General features: G+C 40.5%; 1 protein-coding gene across 9 annotated transcripts in view; it reads right to left on the bottom strand.

The window, feature by feature from the left end:
• Positions 1 to 25,550, bottom strand: part of ADGRE1 (adhesion G protein-coupled receptor E1) — a 130,057-nt gene that overhangs the window by 85,390 nt on the left and 19,117 nt on the right. For 8 of the 9 annotated variants that reach the window (XM_072602054.1, XM_072602059.1, XM_072602060.1 and 5 more), the window contains exons 2-9: positions 19,430 to 19,474; positions 16,483 to 16,638; positions 11,385 to 11,534; positions 10,075 to 10,230; positions 9,848 to 9,967; positions 9,304 to 9,459; positions 9,077 to 9,196; positions 8,532 to 8,687 (exon numbers count right to left, since the gene is read on the bottom strand). In XM_072602054.1, the coding sequence (XP_072458155.1) occupies positions 8,532 to 8,687; positions 9,077 to 9,196; positions 9,304 to 9,459; positions 9,848 to 9,967; positions 10,075 to 10,230; positions 11,385 to 11,534; positions 16,483 to 16,638; positions 19,430 to 19,474 (1,059 nt within the window). The remainder of the gene's footprint in view (positions 1 to 8,531; positions 8,688 to 9,076; positions 9,197 to 9,303; positions 9,460 to 9,847; positions 9,968 to 10,074; positions 10,231 to 11,384; positions 11,535 to 16,482; positions 16,639 to 19,429; positions 19,475 to 25,550) is intronic. The other variant, XM_072602062.1, reaches the window with a different exon arrangement.

The following is a 25,550-nucleotide window of genomic DNA, read 5'->3' as shown; positions in this document are numbered from 1 at the left end:
TGGAACTTAGAGGGGGCCACTAGAATAATGTCAATGTACTTCAGGCAGTGAAAATAATTCATTTATATGTAAATAATAACAAAACAAATTTTGTGTTAATTTTATTTGTCTTGATTTTATTTTGACTTGTAATGATGATCAATGGGGCAGTCAGGTGTAGTAGAGAGAGCTTGCCCCTCAGTTCCACCTATCACATACACTAGTGAGGACTCTGGACAAGTGACTTGACTTCTCAGTCCCCCAGATAATTCTCTACACCAGAGGTGTCAAACTCCCAACCTGTAACATTCTGGATTGCAGTCGAAACCACAGGAAAATATACTTGGGAAATAGTGAACAGAATAGATAAAAATTCAATAAAACATAGATAATGGTTCATTTTTCAACAAAGTTACTGTGAAGCCACAGGGATCTTCATGTGAGGATTGAAGACTCTTCATTAGATTTAGACACCATCGCTCTAAACTGCTAAGTTGCCACATGGGTGCCAATCTACCTTGGTAACAGGAGTTTCTCCAATGGGAAGAATGCTCTATACCAATGAAAGCACAGGATAGATTTTTTTTTAATGTTCAATGTTAAGTATCTAATGAGGCAAAAGAGGACAGGACTTTGTACCGGTGCTTTGACTGGTATGTGGAGCTCCAAGAGAGAAAACTTCCTCTAACAACAATTAGCTATTCCTCCACAGGCTTAGAAAATTGCCGAGGGCACATGTTCAGGGTTCACACAGCAAATGACTAGCAGGAGCAGGATTTGACGCCAGCCTCTCCTAATTCCCAAGGAATTTCAATCCATTACACCACACTACTTCTCATAAAGCATATTTTAATGTTAATTTTAAATAATTCTTAGTAATAATGTAGTTATCAGTATAAATATTATAATGACAGTTCAGGGAGACAAATTGAAACTGTTCATCCCATTTTCTCTGCCTAAAATGCCTTCTCTCCTTTTCTCTCTGCTCCCATCATTTCCTCTCCTCTTCTCCCTGCTTCAGCAATTCCTAGCCATTCTTCAATAAGAGCTTTGATTTGCAAAACACTTTATGCACATGAACTGAACATGGCATTATGGGAAGAGCCCTGGATAGGAAATCAGAGAATCTAGGTTCAAATTCTAACTCTACCACCATCTGTGTGATCTTGGGCAAATCACAAATCATACTCCGTCTTGTAGTTTCTTCATTTGGGGTGGTGTTTATGTGAAGGGGAAGGAAGTATAGGACCAGATGATTTCTAAAATCCCTTGTTGTTCTAAAATGATAATCATATAACCATCTGTTCCTACTTGTGAGGTAGTTCGCACAACTATCATTATCCCCATGTAGAAAGGAGGAAACTGAGATTCAAAGAGAAGGGATGTGTCCAAAGTCACATAGTTAGTAGAGCCAAAGATGGAGCTCATAACTCATCTGTTCTGAATATTTCTTGTGCTTGATCCATGCTACCACACCTGCCCCCTCTTTAAAGTCCCGCTCAAGTCTCTTCTCCAAATGACCACCTTCAGACACTGAGATTTTCCTATCTTCCTTGACTGTCCATGCCACAAATTGGCATGTACTATTCCTGTGACATTCTTGGGATTTTGTTTGGGTAGTATTATTGAACTCATTTCATATTGCCTAGCTTCTCATGCATAAGCTGGCACTAACCTGTGGTTTTTCATGTCATGGACATACATACCCTTCCTTTCTAAAATCCTTCTCTGGTGACTTTCCAAGGCATGAAGTTTATCCTTAGCTTTTGTAACGGTAATTTAAATGGGAAGATCATTCCTATTCCTTAATAGACCCATGTGACCTACTTAAATCACATAGAAGCCTAAGTCACAAGTGGTAGGAGGATCTTGGTGAACAGATGGAACAGGAAGAGTGGAACAGAGTTGAGAGGAAGTTGGTTGTGCTAGTCAGAGCTGGGAAGGACACAGGCATGCGGTCACAACTAGCCTCATGAGTGTTTGTTTATTTGTGGAAAGGCCCCAACAAAGGAGGGCAGTGGGGAAGCCTTGGAAATACCTTTGTCCCCAGCAGTGCTACTGTAAATTGACTTCCTGATTACTATGTCAGATTTGGTGTTGGGATTTGGCTTTCTGGTGTCTGAATAAATGTTTTTCTTCTGCCTTCTATGTAAACAATCTGTTATACTTTGTGATTCAGAATTAAGCTGGCATACTCACAGTCATCAGCAGGGCTGTGAATATCTACAGATGGTATGGATTGTTTGAAATTTATACCTATCAGTCAGAATCCTTTTGTACAGCAAGCCTCTAGAGATTACAATATGCAAGGAGGTAACAATACAACTAATCTGTTAGTTTTCCCTGCAAAAGGGTGCAGTAAGGAATATCCTACTGATTCTATGTAGCCTACTGGAAATAGACCCTGGTATTCAGTTAGGGACTCTATAAGAAAGTTAAAGGAGGAGGTAATGAAAGCTGCCATAATGATCAGAAACATAGATGTGTCCTATGACACCCCCTTAGCAGTTTGCCATAGTAATATAATAGTGAAGATGGATTCTCCTGCTTTCAAGCACCTAGTTTTGACTCTAATAATTGGGGAAATAGGCACCCTCTTTCTTAGGTGCTGGACAAGATTTCACAGTTAAGTGACTTAGGGGACTGGGGAAAAGATAAATTTCCTTGAGAGAGAAGAGTAAATAGCCAGCAGATTCAAAATCAGAATAGATTGACAAGGAAATTATTATTTACTGTGCTATTGAGAGCAGGGATAGATTTGGGAAACATAGATGGTATTCCAACTAATGAACTATATAGAATATACTGAAAATGGGGGCTTAATACTGGATGGAATGGAGAAGTAAGAACTGCCCCTATAGATCCTCTTGAACCCTTGTATCCAAGTTTGTCACACCTTCAAGGAGAATAGGAAATTGTCCAAGCCCCAGCTCAGATTAAAGAAATACAAAGACAGGATTACAGACCTCACGTCAATTTGACCATGTATTGGAAAAACAGATCAAATACTATAACTAGAGCATTAATAGATGCTAGGGCAAAGACCTCTCTTATATATGAAAACCCTGAAAAGTTTAAACATGGAAATCCTATCACCATAACAGCTTTGGGAGGGCCTGAAATATCAGCCTAACAAGTCAAACTAACGATGAAAATTGGACAATTACCTAAGAAAAAATATATCCTGGTAATTGTATCCATTCCTGAACACATCATTGGAATAGATATACTGAGAAGTATGACTCTAAATTTATCTGAGGGGAGATATCAATTTTCAGTAAGGAAGAAGGGAATTAGTACAGTTTTAGTGGCTAAAATTAAAATGAACCCAATCAATTTACCTGAACCTTCTAAAGTAATTACTTTAAAGCAGTATTGAATGTCAGGTGGGCAAGATGAAATTACCAATACTATAAAGGAATATGTTGAGGCAGGAGTGTTAATCCCTACAGCCACTCAATGGAATAATCCTGTCTGGACCGTACAAAAGTCAGATGGGACGTGGAGGATTACAGTGAATTATAGACAACTGAATAAAGTGACTCCTCCCTTATATGCTGCGGTTCCAGATATAATTACCTTAATAGAAAAGGTCCAGAAATATGATGAGACTTGGTATATAGGTATTGATTTAGCCAATGATTTCTTTACTATCCCAACAGATTCTAAACAATGGGGCCAATTTGCTTTCACTTGGCAGGTCTGACAATAAACTTTTACATGCTTGCCACAAGGATATCCACATACCTCCACTATTTGTCATAGGATTGTGACTGAACATTTAGATGAATTAGAACTACCTGGTGTACAGCTTACCCACTATATAGATGATATTTTGATACAGGGGGAAAATGTAAAAGAAGTGGAGAAGAATTTGATACTTTTAATTAAGTTTATGAAAAGCAAAGGGTAGGAAATTAACCCTGAAAAGATTCAAGGGCCAGATCAAACCGTAAAGTTTGGGGGTATACAATGGAATAAGAGGCTGCAAAGATTCTCCTGCAAGTCCAACAAAAGATTCAGGATTTTCTTATCCCCACCAATAAGAAAGAGGTCCAAAAGTTTATAGGATTACTTGGATATTGGTAACATCACATATCGCATCTAGGACAAATTTTGAAATCATTATATAAACTTACTAGAAAAAAATATGAATTTGATTGGGGACTTGGGTAAAATAAAACTTTTGAAGAAACAAAAGCCTCTATACAATTGGCCCTACATTTATGACCTATGCAAAGTGCCTCAGTGGAATTACAAGTGACTGTACAGGATGAATATGTGAACTGAAGTTTATGGCAAAAACAACAAAGCTGAAATGTACCCTTAGGATTTTGGCCTAGGAAACTCCCTTCATCTGTAATTCAATATACCCCCTTTCAAAAGCAGTTGTAAGCTTCATGTTGGACTTTGGTAGAGATTGAACACCTGGCTTTGGGCCATGAGGTAATATTAAGGTCTAGAATCCTGATTGTGACTTAGGTAATGAGTACCCCAGCTTCACACAGAATTGGCAAGAGGCTAGCATAATCAAATGGAAATGGAATATTCAAAATAGATCAAAAGCAGGCAAAAGTAGAGTTTCTGCTTTCCATGAATCTATAGCAAACATAGATACTGAGGGAAATGATACACCCCCTGAACCAAGCAACATTTGGTACAGTCCTTGGTAAAATGGAATGAGGGACATGATGGATTAACTGAAGAACAAAGAGACATTCATGGTTTACTGATGGGACAGCAAAATATTTGGGCCACAAAAGACATTGAAAAGTGGTAGCCTATAACCCATGTACTAGGCAGACTTTGGAAATTATTGGGATAGGTAGAAGTTATCAACATACTGGATTTATTTCAAGGTATCAAAACAGAACAAGGAGGACAGTGTCATATATTCACTGATTCATGGGCAGTAGTTAATGGGTTAGCTACATGGATGTCCATGTAGAAAAATCAAAATTGGGAAATTCATGGCAAACAAATCTGGGTCAAAGAATGATGGGAGGATGTATGGGACATGTCTTTGGTTACTAATTTGTCAATTTTTCATATAGATGCTCACATGGCCCTCACCACACCAGAATGTGAGTACAATGCACATGCTGATAGACTAACAAAAATTGCTACTCAACGTATTGTCCCTACTCTGACACCAATTGATGATCTGGTACAAGCAAAATGGGTCCATCAAACGACCAGTCATTTAGGGGTCCAGGCCATATACTTGTAGGCACAAGACTGAAGTATTAGTATCTCTCATTCATTGTTAAAACAAGTAGTAGAGGAATGTTATACATGTCACTTGGAAAAAGAACAAACTATTCCTCAGGTAGTAGCTGGAGAGATAGCAAGGGGAAAAGTACCAGCCCAGATTTGGGGCTCCAGAAGCACAGGTGACCCTATATCTATCCTGCTTCTAGTTGTTTCTTTTTTTACTTTTTGTCTGTTAAACTTGTTTGCTAGATTTGTTTTCTGCAGGCTTAGTACCCTCCACCTGCAGATGCATGATTGATTAAGCTGGATGTCACCCCTTGTCTATGACTGTGATGTGTCACCTCTGGACCTGGTGTCAACCAAGCTCTGGACGCCAGCTAAAGAACTGACCCCTTAAATGGGACTTCTTGGGGCGAGGATAGCTCTATGTCTAATCTCAGCAGGAAGTAGTTATGGAAAAAGAGACCTTCACCACTTATCACAAGATTTTGGGTCCCACTCATTTGAAGAGGGAATGATGAGGTGCTTGTGCTCAAGTGCCATGGTAAGATATTGTTTTATGGGCTTATTTTGTATTATCCCTGTTATATTGTCATAAAGTTCTATTGACATCAGTTGCCTACAATATAACTTTATATGCTTATTTTCTGTTATCCCTCTTAAAATTCTGTTGATACCAGTTGCCCCACCAACCTATGAAATGGATACAAAAGGTGTTGGGACCAAAAGTTATGATAATTTAAAAGGGAAGATCTTTCCCATCCATTAATAGACCCACGTGACCTGCCTAAATCATATGGAAACCTAAGTCACATGTGGTGGGAGGACCTTGCTGAACAGTTGGAACAGGAAGAATGGAGAGGAATTTGATCAGGCTAGTCAGAGCTAGGAGAAACACAGGCAAGCAGGAACACCTAGGCTCGTGAGTGTTTGTTTGTTTGTGGGAAGGCCCAAGCAAGAGGGTAAGAGGGGCAGAAGGCTTAGAAATGCCTTTGTCCCCAGCAGTACTAATGTGTATTAACTTCTTGGTTACTAGGACAGATTTGGCTTTCTAGTGTTGGGATTCAGATTTCTGGTGTCAGAATAAATGTTTTTCTTCTGCCTTTTATATGAAACCTATGTTACACTTTGAGATTCAGAATTATGCTGGCATATTCATAGTTACCCCCAGTGTTGTGAAGATAACCTTGACAACACAGCTGTGCAAAGGCTTTACCAATAGATCACAAATTTTGTTGGATCCTGCCCACCAGGGAAGATATTCATATGGGTTTGCCATGTTGCAGGGGATGAGTCTAGCTAAATTCAGAGAGATTTATCACCAGGTGCTTCACTACCAGGTGACAGATTGGGGGGAAGGGGAAGGTTCCATAACAATGCATAAGAATACATATTAAGTCAGTGGTACCAAACTCAGATAAAAACAAAGACCAATAAGAATCCCCATAGTCTGCGTGTTGACTTTGGTTTTCAATGTAATGTTTTCTGCCTTTTCTTGTACTTTTATTTACGTTGTTGAATATTTCCCAATTACATTTTAATCTGGGTCTAGCTATGCTTGAGTGTGTTGTGGCACAAGTAGCCAAGAGTGTCATGACTGACACCTTAAATAATGGTATCTACATTGGTGGTATCATCCTAGCATGGATTTGTAGCTGGTAAGTACCTTAGAAATTGCCTATTCCAACATTTCATTTTACATAAACAGATGTTCAAAAGGTAGTTTGCACCAGTTGGCCAGAGCAAATTATCGAACTTTCAGCAAAAACGTCACAAATTAGGCTTTGACTGATTGTTTTGCTGATTGTCTAGAAAAGAAAGGGATGAGAAAAGCATCAGTCAGGCAGTTTAAGCCTAATTTTTGCTGCTAGGGTTGGAAGCTCAATTCCATGTGGACAGTCTCGGGCGGGTAAAGGTGGGAACTTCTAAATCTTAGAGTTCTCACGAGACCCCCCAGGAAACGGCTGGGAATCGAGGTGAACCGAGCTATCTCGTGTATTTCCACCTCTTCCTGTGAGAAACGTGATGGGAGAGAGCTCTCCCCGCCCTCGAGATGTCCCGGATCTGGGCACACCATTGTTGTCTAACAGCACGGTATTCAGATGCAAACTATGCTGCTGGAGAGTCTAAGTAGGATCAGGAAAGCCTGAAAGCTCTCTTGGGCGGAGGGGCGCGGAGCGGACAGGACAACAAGGCTCCGCTTTTCCTCTCTCTTCTCTCCCCTCCCCCCTCTCGAGCCTTTTGGGCCCTTTCCTGTGGTTCCACATTGTGCCATGGCTACTTTTTGGTGGGAGGGGAGCTGATGGATAAAGCAGCACACCCTTGAATATATAGAAGTTATCTGCTCAGATATTGTCCTGCAACTTAAGGGGACAGTGTTTCCATGAATTAGCGAAACTTGTTCCAGTCCATTTTAATGACAGCATGACATAGATTGATTGCATTTATAAGTATGAGGAAAGAAACAAGAGCACCACAGAGAACCTGCAGTCAATGGAAGAGAAAAGAAATAACAACCAGGGCTTGAACAGAGTCAGGGATGTGCCCTGCTGCTGATTAGGTTTATATTTCTGGCAGTCAAGCAAGACCCATGACAGTGAGCACAGAGTTAATATTTGGGGTGTTTAAAGAGTGCTAAAAAGAGAATTGTTAAATAAATTTTACAAAGTCAAAAAATGTATATATATATATATGTATGTATATGTATATTCCAGACTTTTCTAGTCAAATCAGTAAGCATTTTTGGATAAAGAAGACAGTTATGAGAGAATTTAAACTTAGATTCTCTGATTCCAAATTCAGTCCCTTTCTGCATCACCTGCCTCCATAAGCAGGCCAATATAATCCCAGAACTTGGAGGCATTCATTTTCTTAATGAAGGTCCTTCCCAAGGATTTAGTATATAGAAGAAAATGTTTCTTGTCTTTCCAATGGGATTACAGCATCTCTGAAGACAAGGACCGTCTCCCATGTTTGTTCACTTATTTTCACAGGGCCACTCACAGAGGAGACACTTAGGATATTAAATAGTATATTTAAGTGAATGAAAAAATGAACCCAAGAAAACTCCAAGACGAATCATGTCTTAGTATCCTTGGTACCTTCAAACTGAGAATTCCTTAAGGTGAAGCCAGCACTGCAGGTACAGTCATAACTTTATGAGGTATTCTGACAGGAATACTACTAAGGGCAGGCTGCTTCATTTATGCACTCATTGATAACTGAACAATATGAAGTTTCTAAATATGGAGATGTTTCCAAGAAATCAAAAAACACCCAAACTCAGAGAAGACAATACTAGACACAAGATCAAGTCATCAAATCACCATGAGTATTACCTGTACATTGGGAGGGTCTTGTCCTACCAGAGATCCAAGAATTTCCATGGGGAGAAGAGAATCCAGGCAAACACATGCATGCATATCCTCCAATGGTGTTGGTGCAGTTGGTATTGGGACCACAAGGCTGGGGACTCTGGGAACATTCATCCACATCTAGATAGAAGGTGAATTTGGTCAAAAGAGTCAAGTAGGATCCATTATGGTGGGCAGAAAGTTAACCTTGGGAGTATTTAAGGAGCACTAAAAAAAGAACTAATTGTTGAATCAATTTTGCAACTTCTGAAATTAGAGGAAAAAAATATATACGTATATTCAGACCTTTCAAGTTAAATTCACTAGCAATTTTGGTTGAGGGAGGCAGTAATGAGGGGATTTGAACACAACCTCTCTAAAGACAAGAAGCATCTCCGACATTTGTTTATATATTTTCACATGGCCTCTCACAGAGGAAACACTCAGACAATAAGACAGGATTTTTAAGTGAATGAAAAAATGAACCCAAGGAAATTCCAAGATGGATCATGTCTTAGTATCTTTGGCACCTTCACATTGAGAGTTCCTTAAGGTGAAGCCAGCACTGCAGGTACATTCATAACTTCCTGGGGTGTTCTGACAGGTATAATGCAGTGGGCAGGCTGCTTCACTGAGACACTCATCGATATCTGCAGAACAGAGGGGAAGATGTTTTCAGGAAGTCACAAAACACCCAAACCCAGAGAAGATAATACTAGACACCAGATCAAATCATCAATGGCACCATGAGAATTACCTGTACATTGAAAGGGTCCTGTCCTACCAGGGATCCAAGAACTTCCATGGGGAGAAGAGAATCCAGGCAAACAGTTGCATGCATATCCTCCAATGGTGTTGGTGCAGTTGGTATTGAGACCACAAGAATGGGGACTCTGGGAACATTCATCCACATCTAGATAGAAGGTGAATTTGGTCAAAAGAGTCAAGCAGGATCCATTATGGTGGGCAGAAAGTTAACCTTGGGAGTATTTAAGGAGCACTAAAAAGAGAATTAATTGTTGAATCAATTTTGCAATTTCTGAAATTAGAGGAAAAAATATATATGTATATTCAGACCTTTCAAGTTAAATTCACTAGCAGTTTTGGTTGAGGGAGGCAGTAATGAGGGGATTTGAACACAACCTCTCTAAAGACAAGAAGCATCTCCGACATTTGTTTATATATTTTCACATGGCCTCTCACAGAGGAAACACTCAGACAATAAGACAGGATTTTTAAGTGAATGAAAAAATGAACCCAAGGAAATTCCAAGATGGATCATGTCTTAGTATCTTTGGCACCTTCGCATTGAGAGTTCCTTAAGGTGAAGCCAGCACTGCAGGTACATTTATAACTTCCTGGGGTGTTCTGACAGGTATAATGCAGTGGGCAGGCTGCTTCACTGAGACACTCATCGATATCTGCAGAACAGAGGGGAAGATGTTTTCAGGAAGTCACAAAACACCCAAACGCAGAGAAGACAATACTAGGCATCAGACCAAATCATCAGTGGCACCATGAGTATTACCTGTACATTGAAAAGGTCCCGTCCTACCAGGGATCCAAGAATTTCCACGGGGAGAAGCAAATCCAGGTAAACAACGGCATTTGTATCTTCCAATGACGTTGGTGCAGCGGGTGTTGGGACCACAAGGATTGGGACTCTGGGAACATTCATCCACATCTAGACAGAAAGTGAATTTGGTCAAAAGAGTTCCCTAGACCAAGGCCTGTCAAGCTTATGGTTGTGTATGGTTCTCAATGAGAATCAAAGCATTTTCTTCATCAGTCATTTCTGTCATATCTGACTGTGATCTCATTCGCAGTTCTCTTGGCAAAGATAATGGAGTGTTTTGCCATTTCCTTTTCTAGTTCATTTTCCAGATGAGGAAACTGAGGCCCAAAATCCCATAGATAGTAAATGTCAAAGCAAGAATTAAACTTCTGGACAGCTGGATTTAGTGGCCCAGACCAATAATTCCAGATTCCAGGGAGGTTGAGGCTGGTGGATCTTGAACTCAGGAGTTCTGAGCTGCAGTGGGATAAGCTGATAGAGTACCCACACTAAATCTAGTGCCAATATATTGAGTCCCTAGGAAGAGGAGCCACCAAGTTGACTAAGTAGGGACAAACTAGACCTCATGACAAATGAAGCATGTCAAAGTTCCTGGGCCAATCATGAGTAAGTCTGAATACATGAGTCACCCTGGAACTTCCAGCCTGGCTGAGATAGACAAATTCAGTCTTTTTTTTTTAATTGGATTACATTCATAAAATTTTTAAAGTGAGAAAACTGAAGACCTCCTGACTCCAAGTTTGGCCTTCTTCCTCTTGTCCTAGGCTGCCTCTCAAGATGTTCACTGCCATGATGGCCCATAGTTTTCATACACTCAGTGATACAATATGACTGCCAATCTTGGAACATCCCAATCTTAAAGGTATTCACATGACAAGTTACCCAAAGCACAACAGAAAGATGCACAGAGTGTAAAAAGAGAGGAGCCAATCATGGCACGAGAAGGAGGGATAAAAGATGCACAGTTCAAGTACTTCATAGGTATATGAAAAATAAAAGTTTAAAAAAAACTGGAGGAATTCTCTATTCCACTGAGTGACTCTTATGTGGAGAATTTTGTAGGATGCCGTGAATAAGAGTCACCTGGGTGTGAAGGCATGAAAGGGATGTGATCCACACAACAAACTGAGGGGGTGGGAAGTGTAGAGAGGGAATCCAATCAATCATGTAAATAGAGACATGTTCAAATTCTTTCCTTTCCAGATCTTATTTCATTAAAACTAAATTTCCATTTTACAGGAGTGCACTCTCTCCCTACTCACCTTGGCACTCCATTCCATTGCGATCTTTACCCTCTCTTTCCTTAGTCCTCTTTACAAAACCACTTTTGCAGACACATTCGAAGCTTCCTAGGCTGTTGACACATTTGGCATATGCTGGGCACCTGGTGGAATCAGCACACTCATCTTCATCTGGAATGCAGAGAGAAGGATTATGCAGCATCACAGCTAGGGTATGAGTAATAGAATGTAATCCTACAGTCAATTAATAAACATTTATTAAATGCCTATTATGTGCCAGGCTAAATGCTGGGAATACAAAAAGAGGCAAAAGATACTCTCTTCCCTCAAGGAGATACAGTCCAGTTGAAGAGACCACATGCAAACCAATGGGTACAAACCAGCTATAGACAGGATAAATAGGAAATAATTCAGAGAAGGAAGTGGCTAGAATTTAGGAAGATTAGAGAAGGCTTTCTGTACAAGGTGGATTTTATCTGAGACTTGAAGGAATCCAGGAGACAGAGATGAGGAGGCAGAGCATCCTAGACATAGGCAACAGTCAGTGAAAATGTCCTAAGCCTTGAGATGGAGTGTCTTCTGTTAGGAAAAGAAAGGAAGTCAATATTACTGGCTACAAGAGTATGAGCAGAGAGGAGGAAAGGAGTAGGAAAACTGGAAGTAGGGAAGAGATTAGGAAGGACTTTGAGAGCCAAACAGAGGATCTTGTATTTGGAGGTCAAAGGGAGACACTGGAGCTCACTGAGTAGGAAAGGAGACTTGTGCTTTAGGTAGATCATTTTGCCTAGCAGAGAACAAACTGGAGTAGAGATAGAGTAAATGGCGACTGGTGGCAGAGAGACTGTTCAGAATTCTGAGAATTAGTAGATAGGAAACATAAGGAATGAATCCAGAGGAACAGTCATTTCCAAAATTTTAAGGGAATGTGTGTGTATGATCCTGGAAACCAGGGGAATGATGGGACCATACTTAGGTGGAGGCTTCATTGCAAGGTGATGGTATGTTCTCCAAGTCCTGGGTGTTAATTTTCCCTTCACCCACTCTGGTCTTTTTCTAAACCATAAATTTACCAATCTAATTAAACTTCCTATTTAATCACAAGTTGGAGGTCTGTGTGATTGTGTTAATTTCCTAGATCTAGAAGAGAGTTACCAGGGCATGGGAGCCAATGATTGACAAGTAACCACAAGGAGAAAGTCTGGCATGTGCCCATCTGATCCATCAAGTGCCTCATGCCTGAAGTAGTCTACTGGAACTCCCCATGTCAAGGCAGCACTGCCTTATTTTATCTCAGAATCTATCCTATCACAGGTCAGGAATGAGAGGACACTAGTTACATACAAATAAGGAAACTGAGGCTGAGAACAGTTAAGCTAATTATATGAAGTCATAAAGGTTATAAGTGGCAGTGTCAGGATCCCAACACAGGTCCTCTGACTCCAAATCCAGTGCTCTTACCACCCCATCATTCTGCCTCAGCACCCAACCACTGGTACTCTTAATACCACAGGCAGCTATGTGGCACAGTGGACAGACTGTTGGATGTTCAAATCCTGTTTCAAACATTTGCTAACTGTGATCCTGGACAAGTCATTTAGCCTCTCTCACCCTCAGTTTCCTCATCTGTAAAATGGGGACAATGATAGTACCTACTACCCAGGTTTTTTGTGAGGATCAAATGAGATGATATTTGCAAAGTCCTATACAAATGCTCAAAATTCATATTATATCTTTACAATTATATTGAAGTAGATACTACCATATCTTCAACTATGACTAGAAACTCCTATGACTAGAAAAATTGTCTCTCACATTTGTCTCCATACTCTCCCAACCCTGCCGCAGGACTGGCCACATAGTGGATACTCACGAAATAAGTATTTAGATGATACACAATAATAATAGACTGCTGGGTTATGTGAGCAACAAGATGGTGCAATATATACATTTTCTCCAAACCTCACAACCTCTCAAATCTCCCCAAAACAGAAATTATGCACCAAAGAGAATACTAGTTTGCATTTATAGAACACTTTAAAGTTTGTATTGAATTTTATTATCTTATTTGGTCTTCACATCAATCCTGTGAGGTAGGTACTATTACTATTCCCGTATTATAGTTGAGGAAACTGAGGCTGAAACACACAACTAGTTAAGTGTCTGAAGCAGAGTTTGAATTCAGGTCTTCTGGACTCCAAGTCCAATTCTCTATCCACTACAATACCTAGCTGTTGAATAAATACATGAATCCAAGAAAACTCCAACATGAATAATGTCTAAGTTTCCCCTGCATCTTCATAGTCAGAGTCCCTGAAGGTGAAGCAGGCATTATAGGTAAAGTTTTACCTCCCCAGCATACTGGTGCAGTTGGAATTGAGACCCTAAAGATAGAAACTTTGGGAAGATCCAACCACATCAAGGCAGAAGGTAAAGCTAACAACGCAGAAGCTATCCATGACAAGGCTGCTGGGCATATTGTTGCAAATGGAAGCCAAAGTATTCACAGAAGAGTTAATTCTCAAGTGCTTTCAATGAGGATGAACATGACACCAAGGTCAGCTACTGCACTGATGATAAATTCTTGAACTTGAAAAGGCTGCAAGTCAAGACCAAAGTAGAGGGAGTACTGGTGCATGATGTTCTGTTTGCACAAGACTGTGTGCTCAATGCAGCCTCTGAAGCTGAGGTGCAACAAAGTATGGATCAATTTTCTGCTGCTTGTGCTAATTTTGGCCTAACAATTAACACCCAGAAAACACAGGTGCTCCATCAGCCACCACCACACCGTCCATATGTGGAACCGTTGGTTACAACAAATGGAGAAGTTTTGAATGCTGTGGATAAGTTCGCTTACCTTGGTAATGTTCTTTTCAGAGATGTACACATTGATAATGAGGTTGGCGCATGCATTGCCAGAGCTAACTCAGTGTTTGGGAAGCTCCAAGCAAAAGTATGAGAGAGAAGAGGTATTAGACCGACTACCAAACTGAAGGTCTACAGAGCCATAGGGCTGACCTCATTGTTGTATGCCTGTGAAACCTGGACAGTATACCAGCGCCATGCCAGGAAACTGAATCACTTCCATTTGAATTGTCTTAGGAAGATTCTGAAGATCACCTGGCAGGATAAGTACCAGACACTGAGGTCCTTACTGTAACTAAACTGCCAAGCATTCAGACTCTGCTTCAGAGAGTGCAACTCTGATGGGCTGACCATGTTGTTTGAATGCAAAACATACACTTGCCAAAAAGACTATTTTATGGAGAACTCACCAAAGCAAATGTTCACATGGTAGTCAGAAGAAATGATACAATGACATTCTCAAGGTCTTTTTCATGAACTTTGGAAGTGATTGTGTGACATGGGAAACACTGGCACAGGACCACTCTGCATGGCGTACCCACATCAGAGAAGGTGCTGTGCTTTATGAGCAAAGCAGAATTGAGACAGCTCAAAGGAAACACAAGATGTACAAATATAGAGTATTCACTCCAAATTTTCACCTGAACTATTTGTGCCCAACCTGTGGTAGAACATTCCAAGCTCATATTAGTCTGATCAGCCACGGTCAGACACAATGAAACTTGACTTTAGCATAGTGGTATCATTTTGGTCCTCTTTGAGAAGGAAGGACATGTTGTACCAACCAATCAGCAGTACTCCTAGAAGAGAAGGAACCAAGACACCACGAAGGAAACCTGGAGCCTCAGAAACTCTGAGTTGGTAATAACCTCATAGGTCATTATCAAGCCTGACCTAGAGCAGAGCAGGACTACCTTCTAATTAGTGGTCATTAGTACCTCCTGGAAGACCTGTAGTGATAGTGAACTCCCAGGACTCCTGTGAAGCCTGTTCCAGTGCTGGATAACTCCTGGGTGTAAGAAGAGTTCTTCCTTAGACTGAGCTGAAATTTGTCTCTAGGCACCTTCCCCTCTGTCTGCCTACCACTCATTGTTTCTAGTTCTTCCTTCTAGGACCAATCAGTACAATTCAAACTCTTCTACCTTATGAGACCCTTCATGACCTTGAAAACCCTGATCATATCTCTTTCTATTTCTTAGGCACTTTTCCAGAGTCAGCAATAGCTACTAAGTCAATCAGAGGTACCCTTCTGCCTGAGTAGTTCTGGACTGATAAGATCACCTCTGTTTGACTTTTAAAGCCCTTTATAACCTGCACCCTTCCTACCTTTCCAGTTTTCTTTTTCTTTACTCTCCCTTCCACATACCTCAGTATCTACTGACATTAACTTCCTAAAGGCAAGACACTACCTCTCCTAATTTTCTGATTGCCCTTTCACTGGCTATCTCAATCCCCTCCCTCTGATTTTTTTTTCTCTTTTTTCTAAATAAAGGAGCCATCCCTTGACTGACTTCTTTAAAAGCCCTATTCACTGAATGGCCATTACCTGAAAAGACCTTAGCCTAAAAGGGCCAAGGTCTCCCATTGCATCCTGGGCCATTTCCATAGTCCTGATGAAGATCAGGCCACTGGATTCAGAAGTCTCTGGAGGAGAAAGTGAGGCTGGTGACCTTGTACAGCACTCCCTCACTCCACTCAAAGTCAACTACAAGTCATGTTATCATCATCTTCCTGATGTCATAGTCCTCTTCAAAAACAAAGGACAAATACAATACCTAGAATGTTCTCCCTCCTCATCTCTACATGATATCTTCTTGCAAGTCTCAGCTCAAATCTCACCTCCTGCAAGATTCCTTTCCCCCTCTCCCCAACACTCACAAGTGTCTTCCCTCTGAGATCTTCCATCTACTTCCATCTACTCTGTATATATCTAGCTATTTAGAGGCTGTCACTCCCATTAGACTGTGAACTCCTTGTGGATAAGAGATTATGTTTTTGCTCTTTGTTTTTTTGTACCCTCAGCACTTAGAATTATTCCTGGCACATAGTAGATACTTAAAAAAAGCCTGCTGACCTCACTTCTCCCCAAACAATCCTATGTCACTTACCACTTACCTATCTGTCTGTCTCAGGGGTAGGTTTCCGTCCATGAATCCTCAGAGTCTCCTGGTTTGTCCACATGGCAAGTCTGGGTTAGGTTACCCATGAGTCTACACCCAACCCCACCCATCCCCCACTTTTAGTTCCATTGTCTCACCTTCACATTTCTCATTTGGGTCAGTGAAGACACGGTGTCCAGAAGCCAGTATAAATCCAGGGTTACAGGAACAGTGGTAATCATGTCCTGTATCTATGCACTGTGAATTAGCAGGGCAGGTCATGAGGTCCAGGCATCTACTGGATGATGGTGTAACTGAAGTGAAGTAGTCGAGATACAGGGAAACCATGAGACACTCAAGTGCGGGTGAGCTCTCCAAATTTAGGTGTGGTAATAATAAAGACAAATCCCACATACCAAGTCCCATGCCTGGAATACTTCTACCCCTTCCTCATCTCTTCTTAGAATACTCAGGTTCCTATGGCCAAAGAGCTATAAAACCATGCATAGCTTTTGACCTAGCAATACCACTACTGTGTCTGTATCCCAAAAGAGACACAAATAAAAGGAAAAGGACCTATATGTACACAAATATCAATAGCAACTATTTTTTGGTGGTAAAGAATTAGAAATTGAGGGGTTGTCCATCAACTGGGGAATGACTGAACAAGTTGTGATATGTTATTATGATGGAATACAATTGTACTATAAGAAATGATGAGCAGGACGCTCTAAGAAAGATCTGCATGGGCTGATGCAAAGTGAAATGTATGTACTATGTACAAAGTAACAATAATATTGTAAGGTGATCAGCTGTAAATGACTTAGCTCCTCTCAGAAGTGCAACGATCTAAGCCAACTCTGAAGGACGTATGATGAAAAGTGCTGTCCATCCCCAGAGAAAGAATTGATGGTGTCTCCATACAGATTGAAGCATACTTTTTTTTTTTACTTTATTTTTCTTGAGGTTTTTTTTGTCTTTGTTTTCTTTCACAACATGACTCTTAGGGATATGTTTTGCATGACTAAAATGTATAACCTATATTAAAATGCTTGTCTTCTCAATGAGGAGGTGGGGGAAGGGCAGAAGGAAGAGAATTTGGATGTCAAAATTTTGAAAACAAATGCTAAAAACTGTTTTAACATGTAGCTGGGGAAAATTAAAAATATTAAATAAAAGCTTAAAAAAACAATGAAAAAAGAATACTCAGATTTCTCTACAATTCAGTTCAGAGAGCTTCAGTTCTTATGAGAAGTCATAGTCAACCCTTCCTATTGTGTTTCCTGCCTCTTCAAATTCACTTCCATTTACTTCACATAATCACAGAATTTCAGAGTCAGAAAGGACCTCAGTAGCCATCTAGTCCAACCTGAAGACAAGGGTTCATTGGTAGTGACTGGTTCTAAATCTAACACTACCTTCTGAACCCTACCTGTAAAGAGGTGTTCAGGTTGGAACACTTCCCCAGGAACTGGTAATGCATTTGGGCCACTTCCAGTGACACTTGTGCTCTAGACCCTTATTAAAGGGTATATAGGACCAGAAGACCCAGGTTGGTTTCCCTTTATCCCTATCACTGGGAGCACTTTTGAAGACTCACTACTGGACCAAAAGAGTGTGTACTTAATGGGCTTTAGAAGAGGAAACAAGGCATGCTCACATACTCTTCTCCACTTCTGAACATGTGGATAGGCAACACATTTAACTCTCTTCTCTCTTCCTTCCCAACAGCAACTATGGCAGCTACGTGCCTATGGCAGTGAGTACACATTGTTGTCTTGTGGGTCTGAGACTATTTTTCAACTGCCTTTTCTGCTCTATGTTTCTTTCCATGAGCACAAGTGGCAGATATTGATCCTGAGAGGTGGATATTTCTAGTATTGGTTGCATCATGAGCTCGATAGAGATGGAGTCATTTAATTGAGTGCTGGTTGCCCAGCAAGAAGTATTCCCTGCAAGTGAACCCTTCTTGGTAGAGAAGATGACCCCTGCCAAAGGAGTGAGTCATGAATGTCTGGCTAGCAAGGAGATACAGACCTTGAGCTGCTACTTAAACACTACAGATCCAAGGCAAATGTGAAATACCTGTTCAGCAATCCTGAAAGTCTCTCGGAAGATTCCTTCCTATCTCCTAGTAAAGTATAATAGGAATTATTGTTTCATATTTTAAGTATTTGTCAGTATGTGTTTGTGATGCTTTTGTGTTTTAAGCATCTCTTTTGTGACAGAAGAAATAAATAACTATCCTCTATCTATTATCTATTACTCTGCTCATTGAATAATTTTCCTAGAAGGATCTCTGGTAATCCCTTTTAGGAAATCCCTTTTGGAAAATCCCTGAGCATGAATCATATCCAAGCTTTGTTTTAGAGACTTTTTTCTGGAATGGGAGTGTAATGAGTCAAAGAATGTGATTAAAAACCTGATCTCCTTTCTTTGATCTTTCAAAGAAAGATTTCCCCCTATTTCTTTGATTTTTTCAATGATGAACAAGGACATTTTTAGAACAGAGAGATCAAAATGGTAAGGGGAACTGAAGTTCAGGCCATCCAAAAATAAGCTGATGGAACTAGGAAAGAAAAGATTTAGAAGGCAACATGATAGCTATCCAGTTGAAGAAGGATTGTCATGTAGAAAAGGTGCCAAAGAGACAAACTAGGAATGATATGAGTCAGGTACAAAAAAGTCAACTCCATTCTCTATGGAAAGAAATACTTGGTAACCATGAGATCTGCTCCAAAGTGGAAGGGGCTGCTGTGGGAGTTAGTGAGTTCCCCATCAATGGAATTCTTCAAACAGGTATTGGATAGATATTTGCCAGGGAATTTATAGAAGGGATTTTAACTACAGTATAGACCAGACTAAGTGTCTTCCATCTCTGAGCCTGAAATGCCACTTCCTTCATATATTGCCCCTCATCATGCATAGCTCCTAAGATTCTCATTCCACTGCATTGGGCAGAAGAGTAGGAGGATATCTGCCTTGCAAGGTCCTAAAAAACCAGTCACTACCAATGAACTTCCTCGAGATTACTCACTTTCTCTATACTCCCCAGCCCTGCTTATCCCACCATCCCCTAATTCCTAATTGAAGGAAGCAGCTTACCATAATATGTCTGTGTCCTTACGTGGGAAGTGAAATAGACCAAACCTAGGAGAAGAAGATAGAAAGTCATTATCTGATAACCATCAATTCATCAATAGGCACTTGGAAAGTGCCTTCTGTACGCTAGACACTGTACTATGTGCCATTACAGCAAAATCCTCAGGAAAACAGTTCTATATTCCTCCATATGGGATCTCAAGGGCTAAGAAAACCTCTATTCTCCAAGGAATGTGTGTATATCTAAGGGATCAGTTCATTCATTTATTCATTCATTCCACAAACATCGATGAAGTTAACACAGTGTTCAGAGACACAAAGTTTAGATAAGTACATGGATGGGAGAGAACAGGATTTGAGTGGAAAAGGTAGGGGAACATTAGGATTCAGTCAACCAACAAGCATTTACTAAGCACCTACAATGAACCAGTAACTGTGCTTAGGATACAAACAAAAGGAATCAAATAAATGCTACCATCATGGTGGTTATATTGTGAGTGAAAGATAACTGATTGGGGGCTGTCCCATATTACCCAAGAGATCACAGGATTTAGAGCCAGAGGGACTTCAAAGATGATAAAATCCAATCCTTTCTTTTTATGGTATAAGTGACCAAGTGCCAGAGAAGGAAAGAGACTTAATTAACAACTTACAAGTAGGAAGTAAGAGAGACAGGTTTCAAACCTATGTCTTCTGACTCCGAGATGAGGGTTCTTTCAACCACACCATCTTGCCATGTGTGAAATATTGTATATACTGTCAGACTCAACTGAAGTATTTGTTGGTATGGCTTCTTTGCTTTCTTTCTTGCAAGGGATGACTTGGTGGGTAGGAGAGGGAGAAGGGATATATTCAGAAATGAATATCATAATCTTAATCATAGTCAGCATTTATGTAGCATGTTAAGGTTTCCAAAGCATTTTACACATGCTATTTCATTTGGTCCTCACAACAGCCACATGAGGTAGATACCATTATTATCCTCATTTTACAGAAGGGGAAACTGAGGCTGGAAGGCAGTAAGTGACTTAGCCAGGGTCACACAGGTAGCAAGTACTTAAGGCAAAATCAATCAATAAACATTTATTAAGTGACTGCTACGTGCCAGGCACTGTGTTAAGCCCTGGACAGTTCTGATCTGAGAGGTCTTCTTGACTTCAAGTCCAACAGTCTTGCCACCACACTGCATAAAAATATCCCTGAAAAACATTCTAAAGAGAGATAAACAATGAAAAATAAAAAGGGGGCCCTTCCAACTCCGAGGTTCAAAGACTATGGTATTGAAGGGGGCCACCTCCAGTCGTCATGATGTGTATCTGACCACTGGACCCAGATGGCTCTGGAGGAGAAAATGAGACTGGTGACCTTGCGCAGCTCTGCCTCACTTCAATCCAATTCACTTGTACCTCATGGCATCACCTCCCTAATGTCACGGAACAACAATAATGGTATTGGAGACCATCAATAAAGCATTAGATTCATGTAAGAGTTGGAAGAGAGTGCAAAGGCAATCTAACTCAACCCATAAGTCAACAATATTCTCATCTACAGCAAATGGTTGTCCAGCTGGTGAGTCCTCTGGTAAGGGAGGAGTCCACTGCCTCAGGAATCAGCTCATTATACTTTGGAGAGCACCATTTGTTAAGACGCTGGCTTTTTTTCTTTTTTTTAAGCCTAAATCTATGTCTTGGTGCCTTCTCCCCACTGCCCCTCTTTCTATCTGCTGGAACCAAGTCCACTTCTAGTCCTTCCTTCACAAGACGGTCTTTCAAATACCTGACTCCTTGAGCCTTCTCTTCTGTAGGCTAAACACCCCAAGTTCTTTCAGTTGATCCTTATGTGGAATGATATCGTGGTCCATTTTCATACCAGCTGCCCATCTTTGAATACTCTCCAGATCATCCACGTCCTTCCAAAAATCTGACACCTAGAATTGACTGTAATACTCCAGATATTGTTTGACCAGGGAAGACCCATGGCACTTTTCCTAGCTAGGTGGAACCATAGAGTGCTAGGCCAAGAGTCAGGAAGACTTGAGTTCAAATCTATCCTCAGACACTTGCTAGCTGTGTAACCGCGCACAAGTCACTTAACCTTTGTTTGCTCCACTTTCCTCAAATGTAAAATGAGGATAAAAATAACACCTACCCACCAAGGTGTTTGAAAGGAACAACTGAGATGTTTGGAAAATCACTTAGCACAATGCCTTGTCTAGGCTTTGCACAGCTAATCACAAATAGACCCTCAGTAGAACTTTCCTTCCGTAGTCCTAGACCATATGACTCTTTTAATGCAACCTAAAAATCACATTACCCCTCAACTGGCAGAGAGCTGGCTCTGTCTTCAGTTAGCTTTGGATGACTGCTAAGCCTGGTTTGGGGAGAAGAGAAGTTTATGTAAGGTGGGAATTGGCCTAGACAGAAGTAGCTAGACCTCTTGACTTGGATTTGGATGACCTGGGTTGAAATTTGGGCTTTGTTCTAGCTATACGGTACAATGGATAGAGCACCAAGCTTGGAATCAAGGAGACCTGAGTTCAAATCCAGCCTCAGACACTTACTAGCTATATGATCCTGGGCAAGTCACTTAACCCTGTTTGCTTCAGTTTCCTCCACTGTAAAATGGGCTGGAAAAGGAAATGGAAAACCACTACAGTATCTCTGTCAAGAAAACTCAAAATGGGGTCACCAAGAAGATATGATTGAAATGACAAAAAACTACACGTGGTCTTAGGCATCACCCTTGGTCTCTTGGTCTTCTCATCTACAAAATCAGGAGGTTTGACTCAATGCTCCCTAAGTCCATTCCTCTTCTGAATCCTGAGATCTTGTGCATTTCCATTGAATCAAAATATATCTAACTCCAAACAGACCTCATGCTTCAGCCTGTTCTAATCTTTGATGTTAAGTGTCATTAAAAAATATCCTTCCCTGGAAATGCAAGTAGTAGATGGCAGAAATAACATTGGACTGACAGTCAGTAGACCTGAGATTGAATTCTGGCTCTTCTCCTGACTAATCTCATAATTTGGGGGGAATCACTTTCCTTCTCTGGGCCTCAGTTTCCCTTATTATAAAGAGAGTGGACTGGATGCTCCTTCCTAGCTCCAAAAGACCATGATTCAATGTCTCCCAGAAGCTGTGACCACGCACAAGGGAGTCAATACTTCCAGCAGGATCAGCATTCAGATCCCCTGCCTCCAACTCAGGGCCTTCTCTCTTACTCTGAAGCTATCCACCTTCCCAAAAGCACCTTCAAAGTTCACCCTCACACTCTGACCAGGCATCAGAATCATAGAATATGACCTAAAGAGACTGTCTGGGTCCCCTTGGGTTAAGTAATAAAGAAAGGTACAGGCCATAGATTTCAATTGCCTGACCATTAGCAAACCAAAAGCAAAACAAACTGTTTACTTCAGAAGGTCATGAGGTTCATATGATAAGAGGCCTTCTAGCAGAGGCTAGAGAGCCACAGGATTCCTGCCCAAAAATGGGTTGGACTAGATACCCTTTGGACTAGATGCCCTTTGAGGGTCGTTTCACTTCAAAGTTTCTAATTCAATTCATTCTTCCCTCGTAGGGAGTCAAAACAGTGTAGTAAAGAAAGTAAAGCCAGAAAGCTTTCTGGTTCAAGAGTCAGAGGATCTGGATTCAAATTCTGCCTCTGACACTTACTAGCTATATGGCCTTGGGTTAGTCACTTAACCAATCAATCAACAAGCATTTATGAAATGTTACCGTGCACACGGCAGTTGTTAAGTGCTACAGACAAGAAAGTGAAAGTGAAAAAAGTCCCTGCATTCAAAGAGCTCACATTCTTTTTGTTAATAGTTTGTTCTCAAGTAACAAGTATCTATTTTTCAAGTAACAAATATTTTTATTAATCTCTTCTTCTAACTACTCCCTCCCCATTAAGCAAATTTTAAAAATAAAAATAAATCCCGCCGTACATAGCTGCATAATCTGGCAAAACAAATTCCCACATTAGCCACGTCCAAAAAACATATGTCTCTTTTGGCATTATAAGTAAGTATTCTATATTATTATAAGAAAAGATTCTAATGAAAGAAACAGCACAAACATACAGTACATGAAGAATATATATTAAATGTATACAGTTTATTTGGGGAGGAGAAACCTCTAAACACCCGGGGAATCAGGAAAGGTGCAGAAAGTGACCCTTGTGAACTAAATTTTGAAAACATGCAGGGTTTCCAAGAGGTGACAGAGAAGAGGCAGCATATTCCAGGATTGCTTGTAAAGGCAATGTAAACGTACAGAGAGGAGGAATAGGGGTAAGCTATCAACAAATATGGCTGGGTTTCAGAGGGCAAGAAGGGACTGGAAAGGTAAGAAAGAGCCAGGTATGTCAAATGATCCCTGAGATAATAGGGAGCCACTGAAGTTTATTAAGTGATATGGGGGGACAGGATAAAACCACAATGAAGGAAACTCTCTTTGGGGGCTACTGGCAAGATGAAACGGAGTAGGGGCAAGCTTAAGGCAGGAAGACCAAATAAAAAACCATTGCAATAGTCTATTCCAGAAGTGATGAGGGTCTGAACAATGCGGGTGGCTGTGTGAGTGGAGAGGATCACGGAAATATATGTGAGAGATGATATGAAGAGAGAAGTAGCAAAGTTTGACAACAGACTGCATATGTAGGGTGAGAGAGAGTAAAGAGGATGATACCCGGGTTTGCAAACCTGGATCACTGGGAGGATAGTGGTGACCTTGACAGTAACAGGAAAGTTAGGTGGGTTTGGGGAAAATATGATGAGTTCTGTTTTGGGCATGTTGAATTTGAATAATCTCTGAGAGATTTGGTTGAAAATATTCAAAAAGTAGTTTGCAATGCAAGGTTGTCACTAAAGAGAGAGAGTAGGGCTGGAATCATCTGAATAGAAATAGTAATAGAAGCCATGGAAGGAAACAAGCATTTATTAAACACCTACTATGTGTCAGGCACATATTTTATTTATAAATATTGTTTATAAATAATTTCTCATTTGATCTTCATAGCAACCCTAGGACATATATATATATATATATATATATATATATATTCACGTACATATATATGTGTATGTGTGTATATATACATATATATATATCATATATACATATATACATATATATATATATATATATATACACACACAGAGGGAATCACAATTTTTATAGTTTAGGAAACTGAATTTAAACGACTTTGACCAGGGTCACAAAACTAGCAAGTGCCTGAGATTCGATTTTAACTCAGATCTTCCTGACTTTAAGTCCAATGTTCTATCCACTGTGCCATCATGGAAGCTGATGAAGTCACCAAGAGAGAAACTATGGAAAGAAGAGAAAGTTCAGGACAGGTCCTTGGGATTCATCCACCATTAGTGGAGATTACATGGATGAAAAACCAACAAAGGAATCTGAAAAGGAAACATCAAACATTAAGCAGACAGGAGAAGAACCAGGAGAGCATGATGTCCTAAAATCCCAGAGAGGAGAAAGCATACGATTCAACAATATCAAAGACGCTCAAAGTCCAAGGAAGAGGAGGAGGATTGGGAAGAGGCCTTTAGGTTTAATTAAGAAACTGTTGGAGGGATAGCTTACTCATGTAGTGGATAGAGCACCAGCCCTGAAATCAGGAGGACTTGAGTTCAAATCTGGCCTCAAACACTTACTACCTGTGTGCTGGGCAAGTCACTTAACCCCAATTGCAGAGAGAGAGAGAGAGAGAGAGAGACTTATTAACTCCAGAGAAAACAATTTCAGTTGAGTGATGAAGTCAGTAGAAAAATTACAAGGAGTTAAGAAGAGAGGAAATGGGGGTACTAAATGTAAACAGATTTTTTTTTTTTCAAAGAGTTTGGTTGAGAAAGGGAGGAGAAAATAGGATGTTGGTTAGTGGAGCGGATAAGCTCTAGTGAGGGTTTTTTTAAGGATCGGGAGAGACTTGGCCATGTTTATAGGCAACAGGGAAGGTACCAGTAGACAGCAAGAAAAAGAAGAACCAAGAATGAAGAAGGGGATGATAGTGGGGACAACCTGGAGAAGACAGGAGGGAGTCAGATCAAGGGTGTATGTAGAGAAGTCAGCCCTGTTTATTCCTCTATAAAATGAAGGGA

This window comes from Notamacropus eugenii, chromosome 4, assembly GCF_028372415.1.
Source record: "Notamacropus eugenii isolate mMacEug1 chromosome 4, mMacEug1.pri_v2, whole genome shotgun sequence".
Taxonomy (NCBI): domain Eukaryota; kingdom Metazoa; phylum Chordata; class Mammalia; order Diprotodontia; family Macropodidae; genus Notamacropus; species Notamacropus eugenii.
This window is presented reverse-complemented; position numbering and strand designations above follow the sequence as displayed.